The 26,145-nt window shown below is 46.6% G+C and overlaps 1 protein-coding gene across 1 annotated transcript in view; it reads right to left on the bottom strand.

Annotated features, from left to right (window-relative positions):
- Positions 1 to 16,653: 16,653 nt before the first annotated feature.
- The window catches only part of CALN1 (calneuron 1), a 404,458-nt gene continuing 394,966 nt past the window's right edge, over positions 16,654 to 26,145 (bottom strand). The window contains exon 6 of the mRNA XM_048224589.2: positions 16,654 to 17,701. Coding sequence (XP_048080546.1) covers positions 17,574 to 17,701 — 128 coding nt within the window. The 3' untranslated portion in view covers positions 16,654 to 17,573. The remainder of the gene's footprint in view (positions 17,702 to 26,145) is intronic.

Raw genomic sequence — 26,145 nt, 5'->3', positions numbered from 1 at the left:
TCTCCAACTATTATTAAAGAACTGTCTATTTCTTCTTTCAATTCTGTTTCTTTCTTTCTTTCTTTCTTTCTTTCTTTCTTTCTTTCTTTCTTTCTTCTTTCTTTCTTTCTTTCTTTCTTTCTTTCTTTCTTCTTTCTTTCTTTTTCTTCTTTCTTTCTCTTTCTTTCTCTCTTTCTTTCTCTCTTAATTTCTTTCTTTCTTTCCTTTTTTCCCCTTAAAATGTTTGGGGGCCCTGTTATTAGGTCTGTATATGTTTATACTTGTTATATCTTCTTGATGTATCAAACATTTTATCAATATATAATGATCTTCTTTGTCTTCATAAACTTTAAAAAAATTAAAGCCTATTTTTTAAAATTTAAAGCCTATTTAAATCCTCATATTAGTATAACCAGCCAGCTCCCATTTGGATACTATTATTATTGGATACTACTATTATTTTCATAGAATATCTTTTTTCATTTTTTTGCTTTCAATCTCTTTATGTCCTTATATCTAAAATTAGTCTCTTGTAGATAGCATTTGAATGGATCCTATTTTATTATCTAGTCTGTTTATCTCTACACTTTAACAAGAGGGTTTAATTCATTTACATTTAATGTGATTATTAATAAAAAAGAATTTACTTCTGTCATTTATCTACTTAATTTTATGTGTCACTTATATGTTTTTTTGTTCTTCAATTCCTCTGTTATTTCCTTTTTTATTGCTTAGGGTTTTTTTTTACAGCGTACTATTTTGATTTCCTTGTTTCATTTTCTTTATTTTCCTTTTAGTTCTTTTCTTAAGAATTACTTAGGGATTATAATTAATATCTTATGCTAGTAACGACCTAGATTGAATAATAAAAAATTAGTTTCAATAGTATATACTCTATTTTTATACATTTCCTTCCCTTTCCCTTTATATTTTTATTGTCCCAAATTTTGTCTTTATACACTGCATTCTCAGTGACATAGATTTATAATTATTATTTTATGCTTATTATCTATTGCTTATTTAAATCATATAGAAGAAATGGAATTTGCAAACCATACCAAAAGTACAATAATACTGGATTTCATATTTGCCTATGTAGCTAACATCACTAGTATTCTTTTTTTTAATAGCTTCAAGTTAATGTTTAGTGTTCTTTCAATTCCTCATGAGGGACTCCCTTTAGTATTTCTTATATGGCAGGCCTACGAGTAATAAGCTTCTTCAGCTTTGACTATCTGAAAATGTCTGGATTTCTTCATTCTTAATAACTAGTTTTGCTACATATAGAATTCTTGATTGACAAATATTTTCTCCTTGGGCTTTAAAGGAGAATCATCTGATTGGTCTCTATCCTCTATGGTTTCTAAGGAGAAATCAGCTGTTAATCTTATTGGACATTCCTTATACACGATGAGTTGTTTCTCTCTTGCTGTTTTCAAAATTCTTTTTGTCTTTGAATTTTGACAGTTTGAGTATGATGTTTCTTGATGTGAATCTGCTTGTTGGAGGTGGCTGAAGTTCCTGAATGTGTATATTCATGTTTTTCCTCAGATTTGGGAAATTTTGGACCATTCTTTCTTCAAATGTTTTTCCTTCCCCTTTATCTCTCTCTCTTCTCCACCTGGGACTCTTGCAGTGAGTATGTTAGTATGTTCAATGGAGTCCTACAGGTCTCTTTGTCTCTGTTCATTGGTTGTTGTTCTTTTTTTCTGTTCCTCAGACTGAATAATTTTAAAGTTTTTATCTCCAAGTTTGCCAATTCTTTCATCTGCCCGGTCAGATCTGCTGTTGAGCCCTGCCAGTGAGGTTTTCATTTCAGCTATTAGATTATTCATCTCCAGAATTTGTTGGATTCCTTTTTATAATTTCTCTTTAATGATATTGTTCCTTGTTCATACACTGTTTTCCTGATTTCCTTCAGTTTTTGGTCCATGGTTTTCTTTAGCTATTGAAGCTATTTTAACAATCTTGAACTGATGTTTCCAATATCTGTGATTCCTCAGGGATTGTTTCTGTCAAATTATTTTTTTTCCCCTGTGAATGGGCCAAACTTTGCCATTTCTTTGTACGTTTTGTAATTTTTGGTGGGAACTGGACATCTGGAGTATTATGTTGTTGAAACTCTGGTGATCTAATACTCCCATTCCTCAGAGATTGACAAATCTTGCTTGTTGAGGGCTGTAGACTTCCATTTGTGACTTTCCCAAAATAGATTTCCAAAGTGTGTATTCTTTGTTGTATGTGGTCATTGAAGTTTCTGTTCCATTATCTCTATGGTCAGCCAGTGATAAAAATTTCTTTCAATGTCTGGCTCCAAAAAAAAGAAAAGAAATCTCACAAGTACTATCTCTTTAAGTTCTCTGGGAACCATTTCCATCAGTGAGGTTTGAAACAGCAGCCAGCCCCTCTGTGCTGGCCCCTCACCAATCAAAAGCAACTATCAGAATTTAAAACACACAACCCTGGTATTTGGAGGACAAGATTCTTATTGCCCATGTTGGCTCCAAGAAGCCACACCCAGAATGCTGACTGCTCTCCCCACAGCTGCCTACTGTGGGGCTGGAGGTAACCACTATGCAGAAGGCTATAATTCACAAGAATTTATTGAAACTTATTAGCTTTTTTAGCAAGCTCTTCCATGGACACCAGAAGTGTTCAAGTAGATGTCAGAGTTCTAAACCAGTTATTTCAGATAGTTTCTGCCAGCTCAATACTTGCTTAGCTGGAAGACAGATTTCTGGATCTCCTTATTCCACCATGTTCTGTGATATCCTACAAGGGATAACTTTTTACATTCTTTTACTTATGATTTGTAACTTTAAATCTATAACAAGTCTCTTGCAGACAGCCTATAGTTGGATCATTTTTGTAAACCCATTCTGCCAATCTCTACCTTTTAGAGAATTTAATCCATTTACGTTTAAATGTACTTAGCAACAAGAAAGAGTCTCTGTCATTTTAGTACTCATTCCTATATGTCTTTTTTGTTCCTAAATCCTCCATTACTATCTGCCTTTTTTTTTTGTGTTAGAGATGATTTTCCCAGTATATTTTTGGGGTTATTTCCTGAGTGGTTTCCCTGGGAATTACGATTAATATCTTAATTTATAATAAATTAGTTCAGATTAATACCGACTTAGTTTCAATAGTATACAAAAACTTTGCTCCTCTAATATCTTGGATTCCCCAGGCTATCATTTTTGCAAATTATACCTTTACACATCATGAGCCCATCAACATAGATTTACAATTATTGCCTTTATGCAGCTGTCTTTTAAATCAGATAGAAAAAACAGAGGTACGAACAAAAACACATTTATACTGTCTAGTTTCTGTAGATATAAAATTTGCAATTGAGTTTTTTTTTTTTTCTTTCAGCACTTCCAGTATATCATACTATTAGCTTTTGGCCTTCATGGTTTCTGATGATAGAAACAGGCCCTAGTCTGTGTTCCCCAGATGAGTTCAAGGAGGATGTAGCAAATGTCCCTATGATGGAGAGTTTCTGGCTCCCCTACACCACAGTTGTAGGGAGTCATGAAGAGAAGGGACCTTTATTAAATCAGAGAGATGGGGGCGCCTGGGTGGCTCAGTTAGTTAAGCATCTGCCTTCAGCTTGGGTCATGATCCCAGGGTCCTGGGATTGAGTCCCACATTGGGCTCCCTGCTCAGCGGGAAGTCTGCTTGTCTCCCTCTCCCTCTGCCACTCCCCCTGCTTGTGCTCTCTCTCTCTCTGTCAAATAAATAAATAAGATGTTAAAAAAAAGGGGGGGCGCCTGGGTGGTGCAGTCATTAAGCATCTGCCTTTGGCTCAGGGCGTGATCCCAGCGTTCTGGGATCGAGCCCCACATCAGGCTCCTCCGCTATGAGCCTGCTTCTTCCTCTCCCACTCCCCCTGCTTGTGTTCCCTCTCTCGCTGGCTGTCTCTCTCTGTCAAATAAATAAATAAAATCGTAAAAAGAAAAAAAGAAAAGAAAAGAAAAGAAGAAAAGAAAAGAGAAAAGAAACTTCCCTCTAAACTCTTATCTTTGGTTTCCAGTGTTGTATTTTCCCTTCTGTTTTTACATCTTCGTGATTATTTTAATGGTAACTCAGGAGAAGGACAATGCTCTTTTTGAGCAATGTGTATCACTTCTGGAGTGGCTTTTACATGAAGATAAACAATGAAGTAAGGCAAAGCATGGGGAAAAAAAAATCCCATGATAAGACACTAGAAGTCCCTCACGAATAGCTGTCTTTGTTTGCTTTGTGCAATGGCAGACAGGAAACTTGTCAGGCAGTTACGAATCTGCCTGAGTATATAAATAGTTAAGCTGAGATATATAGCAGTTTCTCCTTATCCATGGTTTCACTTTCTCTCATTTCAGTTGCCGGTATCAGCTGGGGTCTGAAAGCAGATGATAGCCGCCCAATGCGATGTCATGAGGTCTGCATCATTCACCTCACTTCATCTCATCAAGAGATGAGATTTCATCATCTCACTTCACCACAAGAAGAAGGGTGAGTGCAGTAAAATAAGACATTTTGAGAAAGACAAAGAGAAAGTGAGACCACATGCCTATATTTATTACATATATTTTCATAATTATTATATTTTTATTATTGTTGTTAATCTCTTACTGTACTTAATTTATAAATTAAATTTTATCATAGGTATGCACGGATAGGAAAATCCATAGTATACATAGGGTTTGGTACTATGTGTGGTTTCAGGCATTCACTGGGGGGTCTTGGAATATGTCCCCGACATATAAGGGGGAACGAATGCATTTGGAAACTAAGGAACATTCTGCAGCCAGAAGTTATTCCAGGAATCAGACCGTGTTGTGAGGGTCTCATGTTTCACATCCGTCCTCACCCGAAAGGTTTCTATCCTGACAAGTGGGTGTAAACGGAGTCTCAGGGCTTCGATATGTGATGTGTGGTAATATGTGGTTGCACTGAGGACATTTGAGAAATGGCTGGGGGCTCAAACACCCTCCTAAAAATTCTGAAGTCTCAAAACTTGCTGAGAGAAGACAGGGGCAGTGGTCTTGCCAAAATGTGTCAACCAAAGAAATCCCCCCCCCTTTTTTTTTTTTTGTTTAACCTCTGGGAAGGGAGTTCAAAGCATATTATTTCAGAAAGTCAAGCAAAGAAAATGCACTCCACTGATATGGATATTTGATTTTCTACGTCTTAGGCAAGAGAAACTATTCTTTTGTGGGGGCCGATGTTGACTCTTGCCAACATTCTATCTGGGTTTAATAGGATAGATTACCTCGGAGCTTCCCAGAGTCCAAACCAGCAACCAGCAGAGGCTGCTGAAGTCCGAGGAGCAAGATCTTCCAGAAATCACAGAGGAACCTTAAGGGAAAGAGCAAAACCACAGGAGTTCAACTTGATTTCAACCCTCACATTTCCTGGAAATCATTTGTGAAAACCCAGGTTTGGCCATGAATCTGTTAAATAATTGAGCGAAGGTCAAGATTAGCGATGTGGGTGGTGGGACGTGGGCTCATGGCTGAGAGTTTGATCGACCGACTGCCTTGGCGAGCACATCGTAAAGGGGCCTAAATGAGGCTGTGCTGCGCGGTTCAGAACAAGGCTCTGAGTATGATGTTCTGGTCCCACAGCCACCACCGCTGCCCATTTAGACCCTAGGAGGTCCCTACAGAGGTTCTGCCCAAATTTTCTGGTAAGTTGGTGGCGACAAAGGAAACAAGGACAACGTCCAGCAGCAGGATTTCTTGTAATGGGGAAACTGAGGCACCACGCTCTGTCTCCATGACACCCGCCTGTTTCCCTCCCAGAAATGGCTTTGATTTTATTCCTACCTTCCAGCCTGCCACTGGCACGAAACCTTGTCATTTGCCCGGTTCCTGCAGAGGCAGGCCGATGGCTGGGTGATAGCGAAGAACTGAAAGGAAAGTGAGCCGTTGACCTAACTCCGGGTGTGGGGCTGTCCCAACGCCGCAATGGTGGTGACAAACCAAGACAGGCTGCAGTTTTCTCTCTGGCCACAAGGTGGAGAAGGAGGGAAGACATGGAAAGGCTGGAAAACAGACTTGGTTGGGGGCTGCGTTTTTCTCCAGCTTTTCCAGGGCAGACAGACCAAACTGCCCCTTGTTTTTCTGCAGCCAAAGCTATGGAACCCAAATCTCTCTGTCTGCTAGCTGATGTCAGTTGGATACCTTAAAAGTCCTCAAATTAATCCTGACATATTATATTCAGTGACTCGTCCAGCCCTTCTTGAACCAGAAACTTAGGTGTGCTTTCGCCATTCTTCTCCATCAAGCCACCTTCCAAATCAACCACCAGGCACTGTGGACTCATTTTCCCCAATCTCTCCAGGTCCTGCCTTCTTCCTCCATCCCCACTCTCACCTTCCAAGGCCACCATCATATGTCTCCCCTGGATTAATATGAAATCTTCCAACGAGGCTCTCCGCCAAGAGTGCCATGCCTCTGGGGTTTACATATGCTGATCCCTCTACCTGCAAGGCACTGTCCCCCTCTGCCTGGCTAACTTCTTTGTCTTGCCCCTCTAAGAATTTCCCTACAAAAAATACAAATAGGGGCGCCTGGGTGGCTCGGTCGTTAAGCATCTGCCTTTGGCTCAGGTCAGGGTACTGGGGTCCTGAGAAAGCCCCGCATCAGGCTCCCTGCTCAGTGGGGAGTCTGCTTCTCCCTCTGCCCTGCCCCTGCTTGTGCTCTCTCTCTCAAATAAATAAATACAATCTTTAAAAACATAAATATAAATGGGAACAAGCAATTTCAAGAAAGTGGTCATATCAGAAGAGGTAGGGGAATGGAGAATAATATAAATGAACTACGGTATCCACAGCATCTTGAGGTTTGATTTCTTAGAGAGAAGAGGTAGGGGAGGGGGAGGGAGGGAGAGTGTGAGAGCAAGAGAGAGAAATCTCAATCAAAACACTGACGTCTATTAAATGTGGATGATAGGTACACTGTTGTCTGTTTTATGTCTTTGAAATATTTCATAACTTAAAATAAAAACATGTTTTAACTTGAGTGATGTCCCTCCTTTGTATTGCTGTAATCGTTTTTGACCCTGGGCTGTAATCAGAGGCTTACTTATCTGTTCTTTCTACTAGATGATAGGCTCCCACGGTCTTGTTTATGTTTCTATCTGCATCCTATTAGGACCTGGTCAGCACTTGCCAGTTACCCAAATGGGTCTCGAAAGCACTGGCCACATAACGAAGGCTGGTGCTACCTGGTGGGATTGGCAGTCGGCAGGTGTTAAGGGAGACCTGCAGGGGTGAGAGGAGGGAGCAGGTGGCAGAATCGCTTCCAGCCCCACCCAGGAAGGCTATGCGTTACACCTGTGAAGACCCTGATCCCAGCTGAGACCAAGCCAAGGGGACGGATGCTGTGGCTTTTAGGCGGAGTGACGGGAGAGCCAGAGGAGAGCCCAGATCTTTGGCACCAGATGCCAGCTTCAAGAAGCTGAAGGGGCTGAACCTGGCGTATCAAAGAGGATGAAGAATTCCTAGACAGGCTGGAAGAACGAAGAAACCAACGAACATGGAAACACAGGCTTCCCTGATTTTGACAAAAGCGTGGGAACCAGGGCACAAGGATGGGAAATGAAGGAAGGTGATGGCGAGGAGGAGAAGCACAGGAATTGTCACCACCAGAGAATGTGGAAATCTGGGCAATTTGAGGCAATCCGCTTTGTTTATTTATTTAGCAGACATTTATCACAGACTTAACTATATGCTGGGCACAATATTAGGTGCTAGAAATAAAATGATGAGCAAAAGAAGTTGCTGTGTGGCCAAGAAGCTTGTTTTAGTCACAGGGCTGAGGTCATTCGTTCATCCATGGTTACAAATGACCTGGAGTCTGCATAGCCTGCCCCTGCCCTGCACGCAACCACCCCATTCCTCCCTTCCAAGATGGCACCGCACACCCCTTTAGTGCTCCCCCCACTCAAGATCCCTTTTCTCCACTCGACACCTCATCCTTGGAAGAGAAGCCTGGTGGAAGGAACAGAGGGCTGGCGTGGGAGAGACAGCCATCAAGAAGAACCCGGTCGACATGGTTCCTGGACCACGGAGGCTCAACCACGTGAAGACCGGCTCTGTTCCTCTTCCTTCCAAAAGGCTGGGAAGAGCCGAGCCTGTTCAGGGGGGTGCGCTCATGCCTGGTCTGCCATTGCTTCTGAGATGCAGGGCTTTCTGCCCAAGGCAACTGGGAGAAGCCGGGTGCCCCAGATCATAGCCTGAGGCTCACATCCATCTAAGAGGCTCAGAGCCATCCCCATGCCTCCACCTCTTGCTTCTTTTTCTTGTTCAAGACTTCTTTTGTGCTCATGTTTAATAACAGCTTCATTGAGATATAATTCACACAGCAGACAATCCATTCCCTCTTTCTGCTCAGTTTTACCCTGCTGCCATCCAGACTAATCTCAGGGAACACGGGGGAGGGGGAATGTCATCTACTCGGGATACACCCCTCCCACCCCGTTGCTTCCCAGGGACAGCCTGGCAGCCATGGCTTTGGCATTGGAAAGGCAGGAGGGAAGCCCATCAAGAGCCTTCAGGGGTCTCTGCAGCCCCACACATGTCTCTGCTGCTGTGCAGAGGGGCTGTGGGCTACAGGGGCAGCCCATAGCCTGGAGACCACTCCCAGGAAATACTTCCTGAGATCAATTATTAGGGGCCACTCGAGGGAATGACCCCTGATCCCTGGCCTGCCACTTCAGGCAATGAACCCCAAAGGGTCTGAGCCAGCCTCTTAGCACAGCCCTGAAGTTCTTCTGGATGGAGGCACCTGCGTCTTTCCTCTTCATCCTAGGAAATCGGTAAGTGAGAGCAGGGTCCTGGCTGGCTCTGAGTGCAGCTGCAGGGCGGACTGCTGAACATCTCTCAAGCCAGGAGAGCCTTCTGGCCACACAGTGGCTGACGCTTGAGGGCTGGAGCATGGCCCCAAGTGCGATGCTCCAGGACGTGGGGGAGCTTAGCAGGGCAGGCTGGAACACAGCGGCTTCCTCCCTCCGCCCACTGCTCAGTGATTGAAGTGGGTGCGCTGGGTTGAAATAAAACCGAGGTGTGTAAGATACGCCTGGAAACATGGCCTGAGGTCCACACGTCAGCGCAGGCAGCCCAAGGCTAAGCTACTTGCAGGTGGACGTTCCAGAAAGAGCAGAGAAGCAATGGGAACAGCTTTTTAACTGGGCACATGGTCAGACCACAGACGAACAAAGAAAAGCCTTTGAAATTCACTTATCACAAAAATTATGGAAAAATCCCAGTGGGATTCAAAGGTATGCTCATAACTCGAGGGAGAGCTTTGTTTTACCTTGGATATTACCAGGTGTGGGCCAATGTTCAGGTTTCATTATCTCTGTGGTCAGGGGTCAGAGACATAGAGTTTTGTCAGCCGCCTGGTGGGACTTTTATCGTGCAGGACACTCCCTGCTGCGGTAATTACCCCAGGAGAATAAATATTCATGACTAAATGCTCCTTTATAATAAAAAAAAATCAAAAATCAGATCAGAGAGGATAAAATCCAAGTCATTATCACTGGAATTTGCCAGAGGCCCCCTTTAGCAGAGAGAAAAACATGTGTTTTATGCCTACAACACTCTATTTTTAGAATTTTTAAACAATAACAAATGCTTAGTGATTTTACCTTGTAAGTTTCCCCTGGGAAGGTGTATAAAATGCGACACTTAACAAGAGGGTCTCCTGGGAAAGTCTACCCCAATGGAAACTCAGCTTTTTGGCTTAAGTACAAGACATTTGGGAAAATGTATGATGACATTTTTGAAAAGTAAAGAAAATGCAAGATGCCTTCGTGGTGTTTGGGGTCAGAAGGCCAAGGTTCTGGTCCAAAATCAAGCAGGATCTCACTTAGTGTCCTTAACCAAGCCATTTAGCTTTTTGGTGGCCTTTGTTTCTTCCTTGATGGAAGGGAACAGGTGTCTCTTTTTATGCCTACAAAGCTCATATAACATTGCAAATTCCAAAGCTTAAGGGAGAGCTCTGCCATGTCTGAACGCTAACATAGGGAAGAATTTGGCAAATGGAATCCCAAAAGGATGACACCATTAACTTCGGTGTCTGCAAAGTTTTCGTAATTACAATGTCTGCCCCCGGCCTGAAGAGGTTTCCTATTTCTCACCATATGGTCCATAGCGAGCTTATTTCCCCTTATGTCCATCATCCTCTTTCAAAGCCCCACCACGAGACCCGATCCCCAGCTGCTTCCTGGCTGGTCGCTTCTTGGAAGCCAGTGACACCGGACTGGCATCCGAAAGGACCTGGTTGCCCTTCAGGGTCACAGGAATGAATTCTGTGACAGGATTGCAAATCACACCACCGATAATGAACTGAATCTCTCCTCAAAAGAAAAAAAAAAACTTTTATTTTTTTCTATTGCATAAATAATGGTAAATTAGACTCTTTTTTTATACAGATTATATATTTACAGACAAGTTTGGTTACAGAAAACATCTGGTAAATATGGCAGTCAGTTTTCCTTTATACACTAAGAGAACATATTAATAATATATACTTCATTGAGTTAGTAAGTTGCATGCCAAGTTAATTTATATTAATATTTACATTTTATATAAAGATTTTTCTTTTGACTAGTCTGCTGACTCTCTCATCACTTAATAGCAGAAATCATCATCTAATACTGAATGAAAAAAAAAAAGGAACATGAGTGAGGTAAATGGGAAGACTGTGACCCAGGATTTCAGCCTTAGTGGCCCGTTCTGGATATGAGAGCTGCCAGGCTCCGGGCATACTGGTCCTAACAGTCCTCAGCTGTGCTCAGGGCTGCATCCAGCCACTAACTATACTGTGCTTTGAGAAACAAGTCACGTCTCAAGTCTAATGACTCCTAGGCTCCCTGACCCCCCCCCCCCCCCCAGTCCTCAACAGATGACAGTTTGCCAGCCCACTGCCTGACCAGACTTTCTGGGTCTGATTTCCATCCAAGGGCACTGTCTTTGGTTAGTCCTTGGAGAAAGAGCTTCTTCCTGGATTCAGAACTGGGGAAAAAAAAAAAAAATCAAACCCCACTAAGAAGCCATTCAAGGACCCCTGATACCAGATTTCCAGGTCAGAAAGGAAGAATATTTGTTGATTTTCGTTGGAGGGAGCTGGGAGACACTGGCTGGCATAAATTTCTACCAGGAGCTGAGGGGACCCTTTCCTGACCAATCTGGGTCTTTCCAGGGAAGAACAGTAGGGCTCGTATAAAAACAAGCTTGTATAAAAGCCTCAGTCCACTTTAGGAAGAGGAAAAGGGACAGAGACTTAGGATGTTATGTGGTCATGGGGCAGAAGGACTGGGGACTTTTATGGGTTCAGCAGTCACTCATCCTGCCCTCCACCCCTCATCAGGGTTGGGGTTCATCTAAACCAGCCATCTGTGTTCAGCATCCCTCAGCCTTCAAAAGACGATCGCAGTGGCTGGTCTCCCCGGACTGCTAATGTTATTCCTGACAATCATGAGACAGTGACTCTCTTTCTTCTGCAGTGTTATGAATAATTATAAACTACTATCACATATACTGGAACGGCTAGGAAGGAAGGAAGGAAGGAAAGAAGGGAGGGAGGGAGGGAAGGTAGGTTTGGAAGCTGTGCTTCCAGTTAGGTTTTCTCAGATGGAGAAACACACACATCTTTTCCCGGGACCTGGCTTTGTTTCACCCTACTTATTCATGGACTCTGATACACAAGATCAGCGATAACGTGATCAGTCCCCTTACTTTTCACACTGGCTAAGACAAGGACGCAAAGCCCATCTTTGATGTTCCCTTGAGTCAGCAAAACCTCAGGGAGTAAACAAAACCTCTCACTTGCAAAACACCACACATTCGACAGCAACCAATTTGCATTGTTTCATCTACAGACAATGGACACTGAAAGAGATTATTACAACTGCCTCTTGGGAGGTGCGTTCAAAAAGAAACTGTCGGTCCCAACTGCGATTCATGGGGGAGTAGGGCCCCTCTCGAGTCTAGGCATCGTTTTGACCGTTTCAGACAAACAGAGTCACCACGGGAGGGCTCTTCTGGTGGACCTTTCCTCTTGCTTTAGAGATGAGACACCCGAGGCCAGGAAGGGAACGTCACTCAAAATCATCAGGCTGGTGGATAGCAGAAGCATGTGGGGTCCGGGACGTGATCGCGCTCCCAACCTTCTGGCTCTCAACTCTGCTCTCCTGGCCTTGTTCAACAGGTCTGAGCCCAGACAGAAAACCCTGGGAGAGGCATTTGGAGCTTGGCAGATGTCCGCATCCCCCAAAGGAAAGGGGAGCTACCGACCAGCCTCCTCTTGACGCTCGCCCTGCGTGTCACTAAGATCAGGTTGACGGCAGCAGCCCCATGGCACTCAGTCCCTCGCATGTTACCAAAGCAGGCCAGACACACAGGGAAAACGCCCAGAGGCCAGCCTCTGCAGCCCTTTACGATTTTCCTTTTTCTCTCACAGGTCCAGGGACGGAGCAACAGCACACTTGAATTTTTCATTCCCTGGAATATTCCTTCCTAATTAGCCTGCTCTTCTACTTCCCTGGAAAATTCCAGCCTCTGCATCCCTTTCTCTTGGGCGATAACTTCTAACATTGCGAGAAGCACTGCTCTGAAAGCCAACCCATCAAGCCCAAGGAAAAGAGGTGGATTTGAGGGCTGTGCCCCAGCACGGGTGCTCCAGCAGTGAGCTGCCCAAAGTAGGGGCAGAGGCTGGGCAAGTCTTCTCCAGTTTCAGAGGACTGCCTTTCGTGAGACTGGCGACACCTGATGCTTTGTGGCTAATATTTCAAGCCAACGGAATCAAATTAATTTTGCCATGAAGACTTTCTGAGCTTTGCTATCGTGTCGCTTGAGACCATATAAAGAGGGTCCCAAGCCAATATAAAGCAGAAACCATAGCCATGCGCATTAATCATGAGCACAGGATACTAAGAGAAATGTTTGGATAGTTCGTGCATTTCACCTTACTCCTCCCCAAACCGAGTGTCTATGGGAAGGCCACAAGACGGAGGACAGTCCCCTGAGTGACTCAGTCAAAGGAAGTATGAAGTGAACCGGAACAGCTCTGACATTTAAATCGTCGCGGAGACAGGGTCCACAAGGGCAGCCCGAATCCTCCTCTACTTCACCATCACTTTAAGTAATTCAAGTTGAAAACCCTAGCTGTTGAATCCTGTTACTTTTTCTTTTTCCGATGGATTATTCCCGCCCTTGGGCACAGTTGAGTAATGAGGTGGTGAGGAAAGATGGCTACGGCAAGGCCTTTAGGTTATGGACCCTTAGCCCTGGGAGGATCACTGAAGAGGCCAACGGGAAAGTCCTGATCTCAGGTCAACGCAGACACCTGTTCTCCAGACAGTCCTCCTGGGAATACAACCGGTATGTGCCAAAGTCTGGAAGTCTAGGCTTGACTGTCTGTATCGTCACAGCACTATAGGAAAAGGGGTCCCTCCTTGCAGTGGGGTTCCAGATCTCCCTACTTCTCCATGGAGCGGGGTGAGTAATACTATCGTTATGGGCTTTCGGAGACATAGTGCAGTAGATTGACCCAGTATGGTTTGGGACCTCCAGCTGGGAGAAGCAGGGCTCAGCAGCTTCCGCGGGGATGGAGGACAACGGCATCACAGAATGGGGTTGCATGACAGGCAGCCACACGTGGCCAGGCCAGCCAACCCAAGGACCTGTGCTTGGCGGTCAACACCCTTACTCTTCTGTCATGGTCCCAGAGAGGCTGCCAGCTGCGAGTTAAAAACAAAACCCTCTTTGATTTATAACCTGAGTCTGGACTTAAGCCTAGAGAAGGCATTTGGAATAAGAGAGAAATTTCTCCCTCCCCGTTCTTAGATACATCACTTTATGATACTGTAGAGGGGAGGATGGGAGGGGCATTCCTGTCAAAATGAGCTCGCCATCTTTCACTAGATTCTTTTGGCTAACCACAAGATAGACCATTTGTCATGTGAAATTGGAGACAGGCACGGGTATCGAGAAAGAACACATCCCATGGTGCACATCTTGTTCTCTGCAAATAAGACACCTAGAAAGTTCTGAAGCCTCTGGGCTTGCCTAAGACCACATGTAAACCTCAGTTCACTTCAGTTCACATTTCTGGCTTGTGGGAGAGCATCTCAACAGGCAAACAGATGCTTTTAAAGATTGAAGCTTAAAATATTTTTTGCCTTCCAAATGACATTTCTGCCTTTTTGCCCAGATGAAGGGGTCCTTGCTCCAGGCCCTGGGAAGGGGGAGAAAAGGAGGGGGGGAGGGGAGGGAGAATACCACCTGGCTCTCAGGTAACTCCTGTTCTCCTGAGCAAATGGAAGGGTGGTTGCAAAACACAAGAAAAGGCAGAGAAACCGCCAGATTTTTTTAGCGTAATTTACTCCACCAGTGGGCTGTGGACGCAGGGAGTCAGGTTGCAAGGAGGCAGAGTCCAAGTGTTCTTTAAGAAAATGTTCCCTATTTTTGTGTGCCTTGGCAAACTCGGGGTGGAATGCAAGGGTTGCCATGGCGACATCATCCCCCCCCTTTACTTTTACAGATTGGTCACGTGGGACCCACGCACATTCTGGAAGCCACTTCTAATAGTTCCCATGCTGGGTCCTGTTTGGGGGCTTGTCTGCCTCTGGAGTGATAGAAACCAGCTTGCTGTGGAGCCAAGGGCATCAAGGTCCACGTGCCTTGTCCCCCTAGCAAAATGCCTCCCCGATCGTCGCTTGTGTGGTCTGGGGGGCACCCGTTCTTACAGCAAGAATGAGCCACGCTTTATCCGTGAGCATCATAAGTGCTGTGGTGGGGGCCCTGAAGTAGCTCTGGTATGGATGGGACCTGGGGTGGGGCTGCCGGAAGTCAACCTCTTAAGCCTTACGAAGAATCCCAACACCTTTGACAGACTGTCCAGGCAAAGCAGCCAGGGGTGACGTCACAGGGACAAGCTCTTAGCTCCCCAAATCTCAGGAATGCAAGTAGGTCTGAGCTGTCTCCCCATCTTTCAGCCCCTGGGTCCCAAGTGTGAGGCCACCATAGTGGGACGTCAACTCTAGCCCACCCAAGATGGTTCTATAGCTTCCATGTTGTCCTCTCTCTTTATGAGGGATGCATGCTCCTCGAATCCCTTCTGGGTAGGATGGTCCTGCTTACTGGTCCCTGGGAGGGGAAAAGAGTTCTCTTCAGGGAGAGGATGCTGAGGCCTTGACCAGGTTGCTGCTGCCTCTCCAGAGCTTTTAATCCCTGTCCCTACCTCGTGGCTAAAATCTCTTCTAAGCCTCACATCCTTCAGGAAGAGGCAGAAGAACTTGCAAAGAGACAGCCTTTGAAGAAGCAGTGCGATCCCCTCTCACAGGGCAGGATCCTTTAGAAGTCATCCCTTGGGGTCTCTATTCAATCTACTTTGGCTCCCAAGGAGGACATGGTCTAGTGGTTCATGGGGTCCTTCCCGTCCAAGTCCAGTTGGGGTCTGGGGAGGTAAGCTGTTTGGGGCAAAAACTAATGATTAAGTTGTCTTATGTGTTAGTGCTCTGTGTTCGGACCTGTCCTCATTCTGGAAGCCGATCCTGAGGACCCTGGCGAGTCGGGCAGGGGGAGAGAGAGAAGAGGCAGGTGTGCAGTGCGTACCGTGGCAGGGCAGGGTAGGTGAGAGGGACAGGCAGGTTGCTGCCTTCCTTGGCCTGGATGTGCGGGACTCCAGGCTTTTTCCCAGCAGGACCCTCAACCCCTGGGCTCTTGGGAGCTGACACCTGCTCCATCCTCCGTACTATGGCTCAAACCCTAGTTTTACTTGTGCTCATCATGAATATTTGCAGTCTCCCACAATGGGGAAGTTTCTACAGCTGCCCCCTGGCTGTTGCCTGAAGTGCTTGCAGAGGTGAACAGGAAAAAAGACTCTAAAAGGACAAGTCAGAGAAGGCAGTGAGGGAGAAAACTGAGGGGGAGGGGGTCCTGTGGGAAGGGAACCGGGGACACCTACCACACCGCAAACCCTAGAGAGGAAAGATTCTGGCACCTCAATACTGGAAGAAAGGGGAAGCGGGAGAGGCAAAAGCATATAGCTTCGGGATGCAATGGAGAGCATGAGAAGCAAGACAATTCTACTACAGAAATAAAGACCCGAGCTTGGAAAAGGACAAAGGAAAACATCACATCGAACGATTATCGGCTAATCGGGACTATGTAAGCTTGAATCAATAGTGGTGGCTGATAGGGCATCTGGGAGAAGTTGGGAGATTACAGAGTTGAAATGGTGTTGAACAGGGACCACGGGATCCAGGTCCCTTCCCCAGTGGAAGTATTCTGCAGGCAGGAGTAAATCACCTGTCCTGCTGGCTAAGCGGATTCACATCTTTTTTTGTTTCCTCATGAAAATGAGTCCGTTGTAGAATCTAAGCGCTGGAAGATGCTATGTAAAATGGTCATTTGATCTTTCCATCTTTCCAGCGTGGACTGTATTTCTCTTTTCATCTGGGGAAGACTAGCAAAGCAAATTTTAAGATGAGAAGAAGGAAAGATGTTCAAGGACCTGAACTTACAGGGGTCTTCTGGCATGGAGGTGGGTTCAGACTCCATGACTCCGGACGGCTGGGGGGTGGGCTGCAACCCCACCTCCCCGCTGGTCTCAGTCCCTCCCTGCACCCATCCCCCCTCCCCCCTGAAACTACCTGGCCCACCCACAGGGGGCAGGGATGCATGTCGGAGGACAAGCTTCTATCAGGAGTAAGCGAGTAGGAAAGAATGATGTCACACACGAAGAAGCCCAATGTATACGTCTGTCTATGCGTCTAGGTTATAGAGATGCCCACGAGTATGCTGCTTTTTTTCACGAACGGTAGCACAGGTGGCAAAGCTGGGAGAAAGGCTCTCTGCAGATTCCAAAATGCTGGTGCGCGATGGGCTCGAGGAACAGAAAGCCAAGTGCCGACGGAAACTGAGAGCTCCCCAACTCTGCCAACAAGAGTCCTGTGGAAAAGGCAGTAAGAACGGAAGCGAGGGGTGCAACCTGCAGACCGCCAGGCGTTGCACCCCATTCGATGGCTTTCCCCTCACGCCTTGGGGGGGAGGGCTCCACTTGGGGGTGGAGGCAGGAAGCCAGGGTGGGATGGAAAGCCCCCTCTTCTGGGGCACCCCGGAAGTCAGCCTCTAGGGACTGAGGGTGCCCTCCACCAGGAGTCTTCCATTGATCCCGGGGGGTTGGAAGAATGGGGCATGGAGATGACCACACGTGGACGTCTCTCTCTTGCTCTCTCACACCACCAACCTGGATGGCCATTGGAAAATTCCGAGATGAGAATGAAGTCTCTCTTCAGAGTTCCTAGGGGGTGATGGACGCAGTCATTGGGAACTCCTGGCTATTTTATTGCATTAGGAAACAAGACCATTAAAGCATTGAAGACAGCCCTTTTGTGTCCCTGCCAAGGAGATGAAGTGGATCTGCAACACCTGTTGCACCGCAGCCTTGGGTTCTTCGCTGAACTGTGCCATGTCCGCCAAGTCCGCCATGTCTGCCATGTCCGTTTCCGCTTTTGTGGAGGAACAGAGTCTGCCCGCAGGGCATGCACATGCGCAGTGAGCTGGGAACGCAGCGCGGTTGGGGGGGGGGCCGCTACTCCATGCCGCTCCGCAGGATCTGGTTGGCCGCGATCAGCATGACGCTTATGATGAAGGCCATGGCGAAGGCGCAGATGAGGCTCTTGCGGACGCAGGTCTGTCTGTTCTGCTTCTGGGAATGCACTGGGGGGGGGGGGGGCGGGAGGGCAAGAAGACGGGGAGGGAAGGGGGAAGAGAGAAGAGAGAGATGACACAGTGAGACAGGCTGGCCCCCTCCTCCGCAAGCCCAGGGCATGCATAGGCTGAAGACTGGGCAAATCCACAATTCGGGGACCGTGCTCCGAGACTGAATACCACCCCTTCTGGCGAATGGTAGGAAACAGTAAAACTTCTATAACAAAAACCGTAAGAGATGTGATGTTCAGAGGGAGGTATAAACTTCCGGATACAGTAGAGTCACAGCGACTTTCTGAGTGAGAAAATATGTAACATTGGAGGGAGTCACAAAAGGCATCATCCAGGCATCACTGTGTCCGTTTCTGCAGAACACCGGGCTCCCATTTCTGAGTCCCCTGCTACAGGCAGAGCGAGGTTCAGATGCTTCTCTACCTATTCGCACCGGGCTGCAAGCAACTTGCCTTCCCAGAGTTGTTCTTGGTGGCTGCTGGTCGAAATGACTCTAAATGACTTCTGGTATGATTTCAGATATGCACACCCGTAGTTCTAGAGTGGGGTCCCTAGGCAAGCAGCATCCACATCACTGGGAGCTTGTTAAAATGCAGGGGCTCAGGCCAGACCTCATGCCCAATCTACTGAATCCGAAACTCCAGGGATGGGGCCAGTGATCTATGTTTAACTCAGTGATTCTGGTGAAATCTGAGGAAGTGGAGACTGCATGCTCTGCGGACAGGACCAGTGTGAAGGAGGGAGGGAGGCACAAAACCCTCTCAGATGTTCCGGAGGCAGGGTGCCCCTGCCCCCATGTCCTGTTGCACCAGGGGGTCTGACCTTGGGTCCCGGGGTTGTGTTCTCTTAATCCTTTTTGTTGGGCTAGGTCTTGTGCCACCATTTTTATAAGGCCCTTGAGAAACCATTAGTGGGTCTGAATCAGTGAGAAAGTAATAGGGACCAGAAACAGGGAAATGGAAATCACCAGAAAGAAAAGCTTTGATAAAGTGTGCTGAGGAAGAACAGGTCTCTTTTCCAGGCATTGCTTCCCCTGCCAGAACTTCTTTTCCCTCTTTTTCTTCTGTTAGTCTACACCTCCTCCCTTTGCCATCTGTCTGTCCATCCGTGATCTTTGCACACAATTTACCACTTAGCATATGGAAGAAATCTGTGCCCTGGAGGCAGGTGGGAAGCTGTGTTCACCAGAGCTACTCACTGGACCAGAAGCATCAGTGCCATCTGGGGGTTTGATGTACATGTAAATTCTTGGGTTCCCATAGCAGACTCACTGAATCAAAATCTCTGGGGTGGAGGCCAGGAATTCATGAATTAATAAGTTCTCAGGTGATTAGGGAATTGCTGGGCCCCAGCCCCAGAATTTTCGATTCGCTGGGACTAGGTGGCGCAAAGAATCTGATGGCGTTTGAGTTGCTGGGGGACCTGACAGGTGTGTGTGTGTGTGTGTATGTGTGTGTGTATGTGTTAGGGACATAGGGTGGGGAGTATTGGGAGAGATGGTTCTTTTGATTCAGATGTTAAGAAACCCAATGCCAGAACAGAAGAACATTTTCAGAACGCCTTCCATTTTGAAAAGGGGTCTTTCTACCTTTGCAAACTTGCAGTGGAGGGAAAGTGGTTTTTCTTTAGGTCAGATTATGGCATGGAGGAGGGTCAAAGGGGGAGAAAGAAACACAATTTCCCTTTATATTACTCACAGTCTCTCTCTAAAGGAAAGAAGACTGGCAAAAGGGTCCACATGCCTTTAGAGAACCTAAAAATGGTTCAATTTCAAGTATGTCTTCCCTTTGACATTCAGTGACTCCTCTGAAATCCCTGGCAATAAAAGGAAAGAAGTAGGAAGCCCGTGAAGTTTCCAAGGACAAAGAGAGCTTTCCCTGAGGGAAGGGGTCTCAGGGGCTTGTCAAGGGGTCTCTAAAAATTACGTCAACCAGGAAGGTTTCTCCAGCAAGCCACATTTCACAGGGACCCAGGGCTTCCCGGTGCAGCCTTGAGTTCCCTCACCAATATGTGTTGATTATCTCTGCCACTATCTCTTGGGCGCTGTCTTGTTATCTTTAATCCTGGATCCACTGGGCTTTTGCTTCCCTTGGGTGTTGGCAGTATTTTTGGCTCAGTTCTCAACTTGCTGATCATGTCTGGGTCTTAGAATCTTACAAATTCTTACCTGGAGGAAGAAAATTGTGTTGGTGCAGGAGTGGGCTAAATGTAAAAAGGCACCAGCCCTCGGGAAGGAAAAAGGGACATGGTGTTTAAGAAGGAAAAGGACCAAAGCAGAAAATAAAATGAGGATGCGGAAGTAGGGAATCTAACCCTTTCTGAGGACTGGCTGATTTATTCTGGGCAACTCTTCAGCATAAAAATGCTTCTGAAGGGAGTCATCCACCTTTCTGTCCTGAGGGCTGGCGAAGGCCAAGAAAAATTGTGTGATTACTCCGAGGGAGCAAATTTTGGCTGAAGCCCTTCTTTGTGAAGGACACTCGGAAAACAAGGTTACAGGCAACAGGATTATCCCCCAGGAGAGCGGCTGCACCTTTGATCTGAAAATCCTTCAAAGCCGTAGGAGGGGAGAGATAAGGAAGGAGAAAAAGGCCCGGAGAACCTAGTAGTTTGTACTTGGGGCCATGCAAATCGGAATCCAGACCAAAGTCCTGTCAACAGAGGGGCGCTTCCAGCACCTTCCCTAGCTCTGAAACACATCACCGTTTGAGCAGGTAATTCAGCCTCTGTGCCTGGATGAGAGTCCTTCGATCGCCAGTTCTCACGCTGCCATCGATGGTGTGAGTACAAAAGTAATGACGTCGGAGCCAGACCCAAGTCTGAATCATGGTTATCCCCCATCTTGGCTGTGTGACCTTGGGCAAGCGAATTTCCTCCAGCCTCAATCAAGTCCCTCACCTATAAAATGGGACCCATAAAACCTACCTTGTTGTAAAGATGATGGATATACGAAGATACTGCACTATCGTTTGTGCTCAGTCAATGCCAGTTCTCATTTGTGAACCTTTTAAAAACTCCCCTTGGGGGCACCTGGGTGGCTCAGTCAATTAAGCATCTGCCTGCGGCTCAGGTCCTAGGATCGAGTCCCACAACGGGTCCCTGCTCGGCGGGGAGCCTGCTTCTCCCTCTGCCTGCCTGTCCCCTGCTTGTGTGCTCTCTCTTCGACAAATAAATAAATGAAATATTAAAACAAAACAAAAAAACAAAAAACAAAAACTCCCCTTTGCTTATCGAACACGGCCTGAGTGGGCTAGGCATGCGTCATGTGCTTTATATATGTCATTGCAAAATTACGTAGTGGCCGTCCTGGTGAGCCAGGTGTGTGACCGTCACTTGACAGGTGAGCAGTCTGAAGCTCCGAGAAGTGGGGTCCAAGTTCATTTGGCAAATGGTGGAGCCATTCCAATCCCCAGGTTCAAAACCTCTGCACAAACTCTGTCTTTTGTTTAGCAATAGAAAACTCAGCAATAGAAAGTTCTAAAGAGAAGGCACTTCAAACACCTGATGTGGTTGACGGAGTACAACCAGGCATGAATTAATGTGCCTGTTGATAATAATTTAAGCCCTGTCTTTGGCCATCATACATTTGCATTGTGCAATAGTTTGGGGGTTTTCTTTATTCTCTGTGTCTAGGCTTTGCTTCTGCAACAAGACTACAGGCCAGCCTAGGATGAACTGTAAATCCAGGTTAGGACTTCCCTTCACCACCACTTAGAAGCAGTCCCGGGCCAGTGACTGAGCTTCTCTGAGCCTCAGTTTCTCTCTCCATAGAAGCAGCTAGTGCTAATAGTCCTGCCGATGTCAAGAATTCTCTCAAAGATGAATGAGCTAATAACAAAAAGTGAAAGCCAAGTCCAACGGTGAATTGCTAAAGAAATGCAAGACTTCCTCCTATCCCCTCCGGGCTGGAAGAAAGGTCTGCTCATTTTTCTCCTGTTCCCTGCAGCCTCCAGCTTGGGAATGCATATCCAGGCAGTGCTCCCAGACCTTTGCTGTGGTCCCTTCCCTCATGAATTCATTTGGGGCTGCAGCGAGACTCCCCTTCCTACGGCGGCACTTAGGACGCACGACGGATGCCCGCAACCTTTCTGCAAAGGCCTTCTAGCTGGGGGAGTGTGTGTCATCCAGCTCCTAAGCTCAGCAGAGAGGACCACAGACCACCTCCCATCCCTGTCCCACCTCTGCTCCTCGACCACTGTGCCTCCCTGTCCAGCAACCTCTGTTTCAGGTCATCCCCACCCAAGACTCGGCGCCCGTTCTCTCTGCTAGGGGTGCCCGCTGCCCCCCCGCCCCCATTTCTCCTGGGCCTACCCCAAACCCTACTTTCCTAGGAGGCTTCTCCTGAACATCTTGCTCTCAAAGAGCCTGAGCCTTTTCCATGTTTGTCATGGTCTAACTCTCAATATTTATTTATTTCTCATTGAGATGGCATTCCCATACCAGAACACTCACCCTTCAAGGGCGACCAGTTCAGTGGCATTTAGTACATTTGCGAGGCTGTGAAAGCATCACCACTACCTCATTCCCGAATGTTTTCATCACCCTAAAAGGAGACCCCACGTGCATTAGAAGTCACACTTCATTCCCGCCTCCCGGCCCCTGGCAATCACTAAGCCACTCCTGGCTCTGTGCTTGTACCTAGCCTGGGCATTGCCAGTACGTTATACAACAGGTAGCCTTTTGTGTCTTACTTCTTCCGCTTAGCCAGGCCCATGCATGCCCGAGCGAGCATTCCTACTTCCTTTCTTTTTGTTTATTGTTTATCCGTTCCGCAGCGGATGGTCGTTGGGGTTGCGTCCATTTTTGGGCTATTATGGGCAATGCTGCTCTAACACTCATATACACGTGTTTGTGTAGACATGTTTTGGGGCTCTCTGGGGTACAGATCTAGGAGTCAAATTTCTGGGTCATGTGCTAACTCTTTTTGAGGAACTTGAAACTGAACATGAAAATGGTAAGAATGCATCACGCTGCTGGCAGCCCTTTTTCTGTCTGTCTTTCCATCAGGCCTTGAGCTCCCTTTCCAGCCTCGTGGTTGACAGAGTAGGAGCCCCGAAAGTACATGGGGATGAAATGTGAGTTGGGGGGGGTGGATTGACACAGGAAGGCATAGAAGTGGGGTCTCTAGCTTTCTTGAAAGCTTGGTAGCAAGTCCTTAGTACCTGCAGACGTCTGGCTACTACAACAGGCCCTGGGTTTGCAAGCTCTAGCAACAGACTCTTCTTCTGCTTTCTTATTTTCACAGAGATTCACCCTGCTCCACTCGGCAAATCACAGGCAGTGACTGTTGGATTTTCTCCGGGAGACGGGCATCTCTACGGATTTTGCCACTGACCAGCTGGGTGACCCTGGATATATGGGGTTCATGATCCCTCTGGCTTCAGCCTCTTAGAAATGGGGCTGCATATCCGGAGGCACCGGCTCCCCAGTGAGGCAAACCAGAATCATAACAATTCTGATTAATTGCCCCCACACAGACCTATGTAAGTGATATTCCTGGCAGGGAGCTTGGAGCTCAGGAATGTTTAAAAACAAAACAATATCAAACCCATCTTAGGTGATTCTCACAATGAGCCAGAACGACCAGGTCTGGGAGCTATTATTGCTCTGTGATCCTTCCAGGTCCAACATTTTATGATTTTATGAAACTGAATATTTCCATAGCCTAAAGTGGGACTAATTAAGAGCCTCTGAAAGAGAATTTTCTATACATCAGTGATGAGGAATGCTCAGGTACCCCAGGTTGACCTGGGGTTGTCTTGACCTGAAGACAAGAGGGACGAGGTGGTCTCTGAGCAAACAGCAGTGAGGCTGGTATGTTTTCCGATGCCCCTTAAGGGGAACAGGGGCCACCTCTCCTTCCGGGGGTGGGAGCGAGCTCCTTTTCTACCACAAAATCATCTTGGGTTTCTAGTCATCACACAGCTGTATCCTGCTTTGAGGGTTCCACTGGGGACCAGGTGTTGTTTTGGCTTTTCCAACAGACCTTTCCTCTTCTTGGAACAAAATTCATCTTTTGGTTTGGGAACCTGTACCTCTCCACCTAGTGGAACTCTCAGTCCAGTGCTTTACCTTTCCCACTGCAGCAAACCAGACTGGCCAAGTAGAGTGAGCCAAGCTCTTGGCTTGGTCCAGGGCGAGAGCCATGGGCCAGGCATGATTGATGGAAGCCCCTTCTTGGAATGGAGATGAGTCTTCAGAGAGACAATCCTGTCACTTTGGGGAGAGAGAGAATCTGCCCAAGAACGAAGCTGATGGAGAGGAAGGAAGGACAGAGAGCTAGGGAAGGAGACAGTACGAGACTGGGGAGTGAGGAGGGGAGAAAGTCGCTTGAACTCTTTGGATCCAGGTCAGCCAAAGTTCAACCCTTTGACTTCTTGTCTTATCTGAGCCAGTGTTTTTTTACTTTAAGGGGCTCTGGGTGGAGTTTCTGCTACTTGAAACCAAGAGTTTTGACCAGTACTTTTGGTAAGTCCAGTGTTGGCAATGACGACTCTAGGAATGAATGTGTCAAGAAGAATGTTCAAACCCTGCAAGTTTGGTCCCTGTCCTATCCTTCAAAGATGTGGCATTCTAGCTGTGGGTATTCACGATGTCCCCAGGGAAAAACATAAGACGAACAGAACTGGGGCTAGGGACCAGCTAACTTTGGTTTGTTGGTTTGTTTGTTTTGAGTGTTTACTACTGTGTTAAGCATCGTACAAAATGTTCTCATGTGTTTACCTCACGTAATCCTCCTAACAGCCACATGAGGTCATTATGTGATTCCCATTTCACGGATGAAGAACATTAGGCTCTGAATATTTATTTAAGCGTCTCAGGCAAGTGACCGAATACACAGTGTGGCAGGATTTTAAGCCAGGCCTGTCCAGAGTGCAGAGCTGGAGTTCCTAATTTTTTTTTCATTTTTTTTGTGTTTTTTTATTATATTATGTTAGTCACCATACAGTACATCCCTGGTTTCTGATGTAAAGTTCGATGATTCATTAGTTGCATATAACACCCAGTGCACCATGCAATACGTGCCCTCCTTACTACCCATCACCGGTCTATCCCATTCCCCCACCCCCCTCCTCTCTGAAGCCCTCAGTTTGTTTCTCAGAGTCCATAGTCTCTCATGCTTCATCCCCCCTTCTGATTACCCCCCTTTCTTTATCCCTTTCTTCCCCTACCAATCTTCCTAGTTCTTATGTTCCATAGGTGAGAGAAATCATATGATAATTGTCTTTCTCTGCTTGACGTATTTCACTTAGCATTATCTTCTCCAGTGCCGTCCATGTTGCAGCAAATGTTGAGAACTCGTTCTTTCTGATAGCTGAGTAATATTCCATTGTACATATGGACCACAACTTCTTAATCCAGTCATCTGTTGAAGGGCATCTCGGTTCCTTCCAAGATTTAGCTATCGTGGACAATGCTGCTATGAACATTGGGGTGCATATGGCCCTTCTCTTCACTACGTCTGTATCTTTGGGGTAAATACCCAGTAGTGCAATGGCTGGGTCATAGGGTAGCTCAATTTTTAACTTTTTAAGGGACCTCCACACTGTTTTCCAGAGTGGCTGTACCAGCTTGCATTCCCACCAACAATGTAGGAGGGATCCCCTTTCTCCACATCCTCTCCAACAATTGTTGTTTCTTGCCTTGTCAATTTTTGCCATTCTAACTGGCGTAAGGTGGTATCTCAGTGTGGTTTTGATTTTAATTTCCCTGATGGCTAATGATTTTGAACATTTTTTCATGTGTCTGTTAGAGCTGGAGTTCCTAACTGGCAGGTGTATTTATCAAAAACAGCTCTCCAGCTCTCTGTCTGGTGTCTCAGATTCTCATCCCTCCTCACTGATGGCTCCAGAAAGCTTTCCTCCAGGATTGCTGGGAAGAATTCCGAACAGAAGAAAAATCCCTTTCTTTCTGAAGCCCCAAATCTCTTTACAGACTGTCTCCTGTCTCACTACCTGCCATGGACCTCAGCTACACCTTAAGCCCCTACCTTTACCCAAGGAGAACAGGTTTTATTTAGCTCCGGAGACAAACAGGAGCAGATGGTAGAGATGACATCTTATGCCCTTTTCATTTGGATGGGCCTGAAATACCCAATGTGCCTGGCCAGGCGATGGGGCAAGGCTCCCCCTCTGGGTGTGCATTTGACATCCTGATAGGAATCCTGCAAATTCAGCAGGGATGGCTGAGCTGGGGACCTTGGATTTGGCTGCACGTTCTTTCTGACCTTCCAGTGAGTCCAGAAATTGTTGAATCTGGATGGGACCGTCATTGTCCAATCTTTGCATTGGACAGATGAAGAAAAGAAGGCCCAGAGAGTTTTTAAATAACTAACCCAGGGTTGGGGCACCTGGGTGGCTCAGTCAGTTAGGCGTCTGACTCTTGGTTTTGGCTCAGGTCATGATCTCAGGGTCATGGGATCAAGCGCCACATCAGGCTCT

The sequence above is a fragment of the Ursus arctos genome, unplaced genomic scaffold (genome assembly GCF_023065955.2).
Source record: "Ursus arctos isolate Adak ecotype North America unplaced genomic scaffold, UrsArc2.0 scaffold_2, whole genome shotgun sequence".
Lineage (NCBI taxonomy): Eukaryota > Metazoa > Chordata > Mammalia > Carnivora > Ursidae > Ursus > Ursus arctos.
Note: the sequence above shows the minus strand (reverse complement) of the source record. Positions and strands in the feature narration are given on the sequence as shown.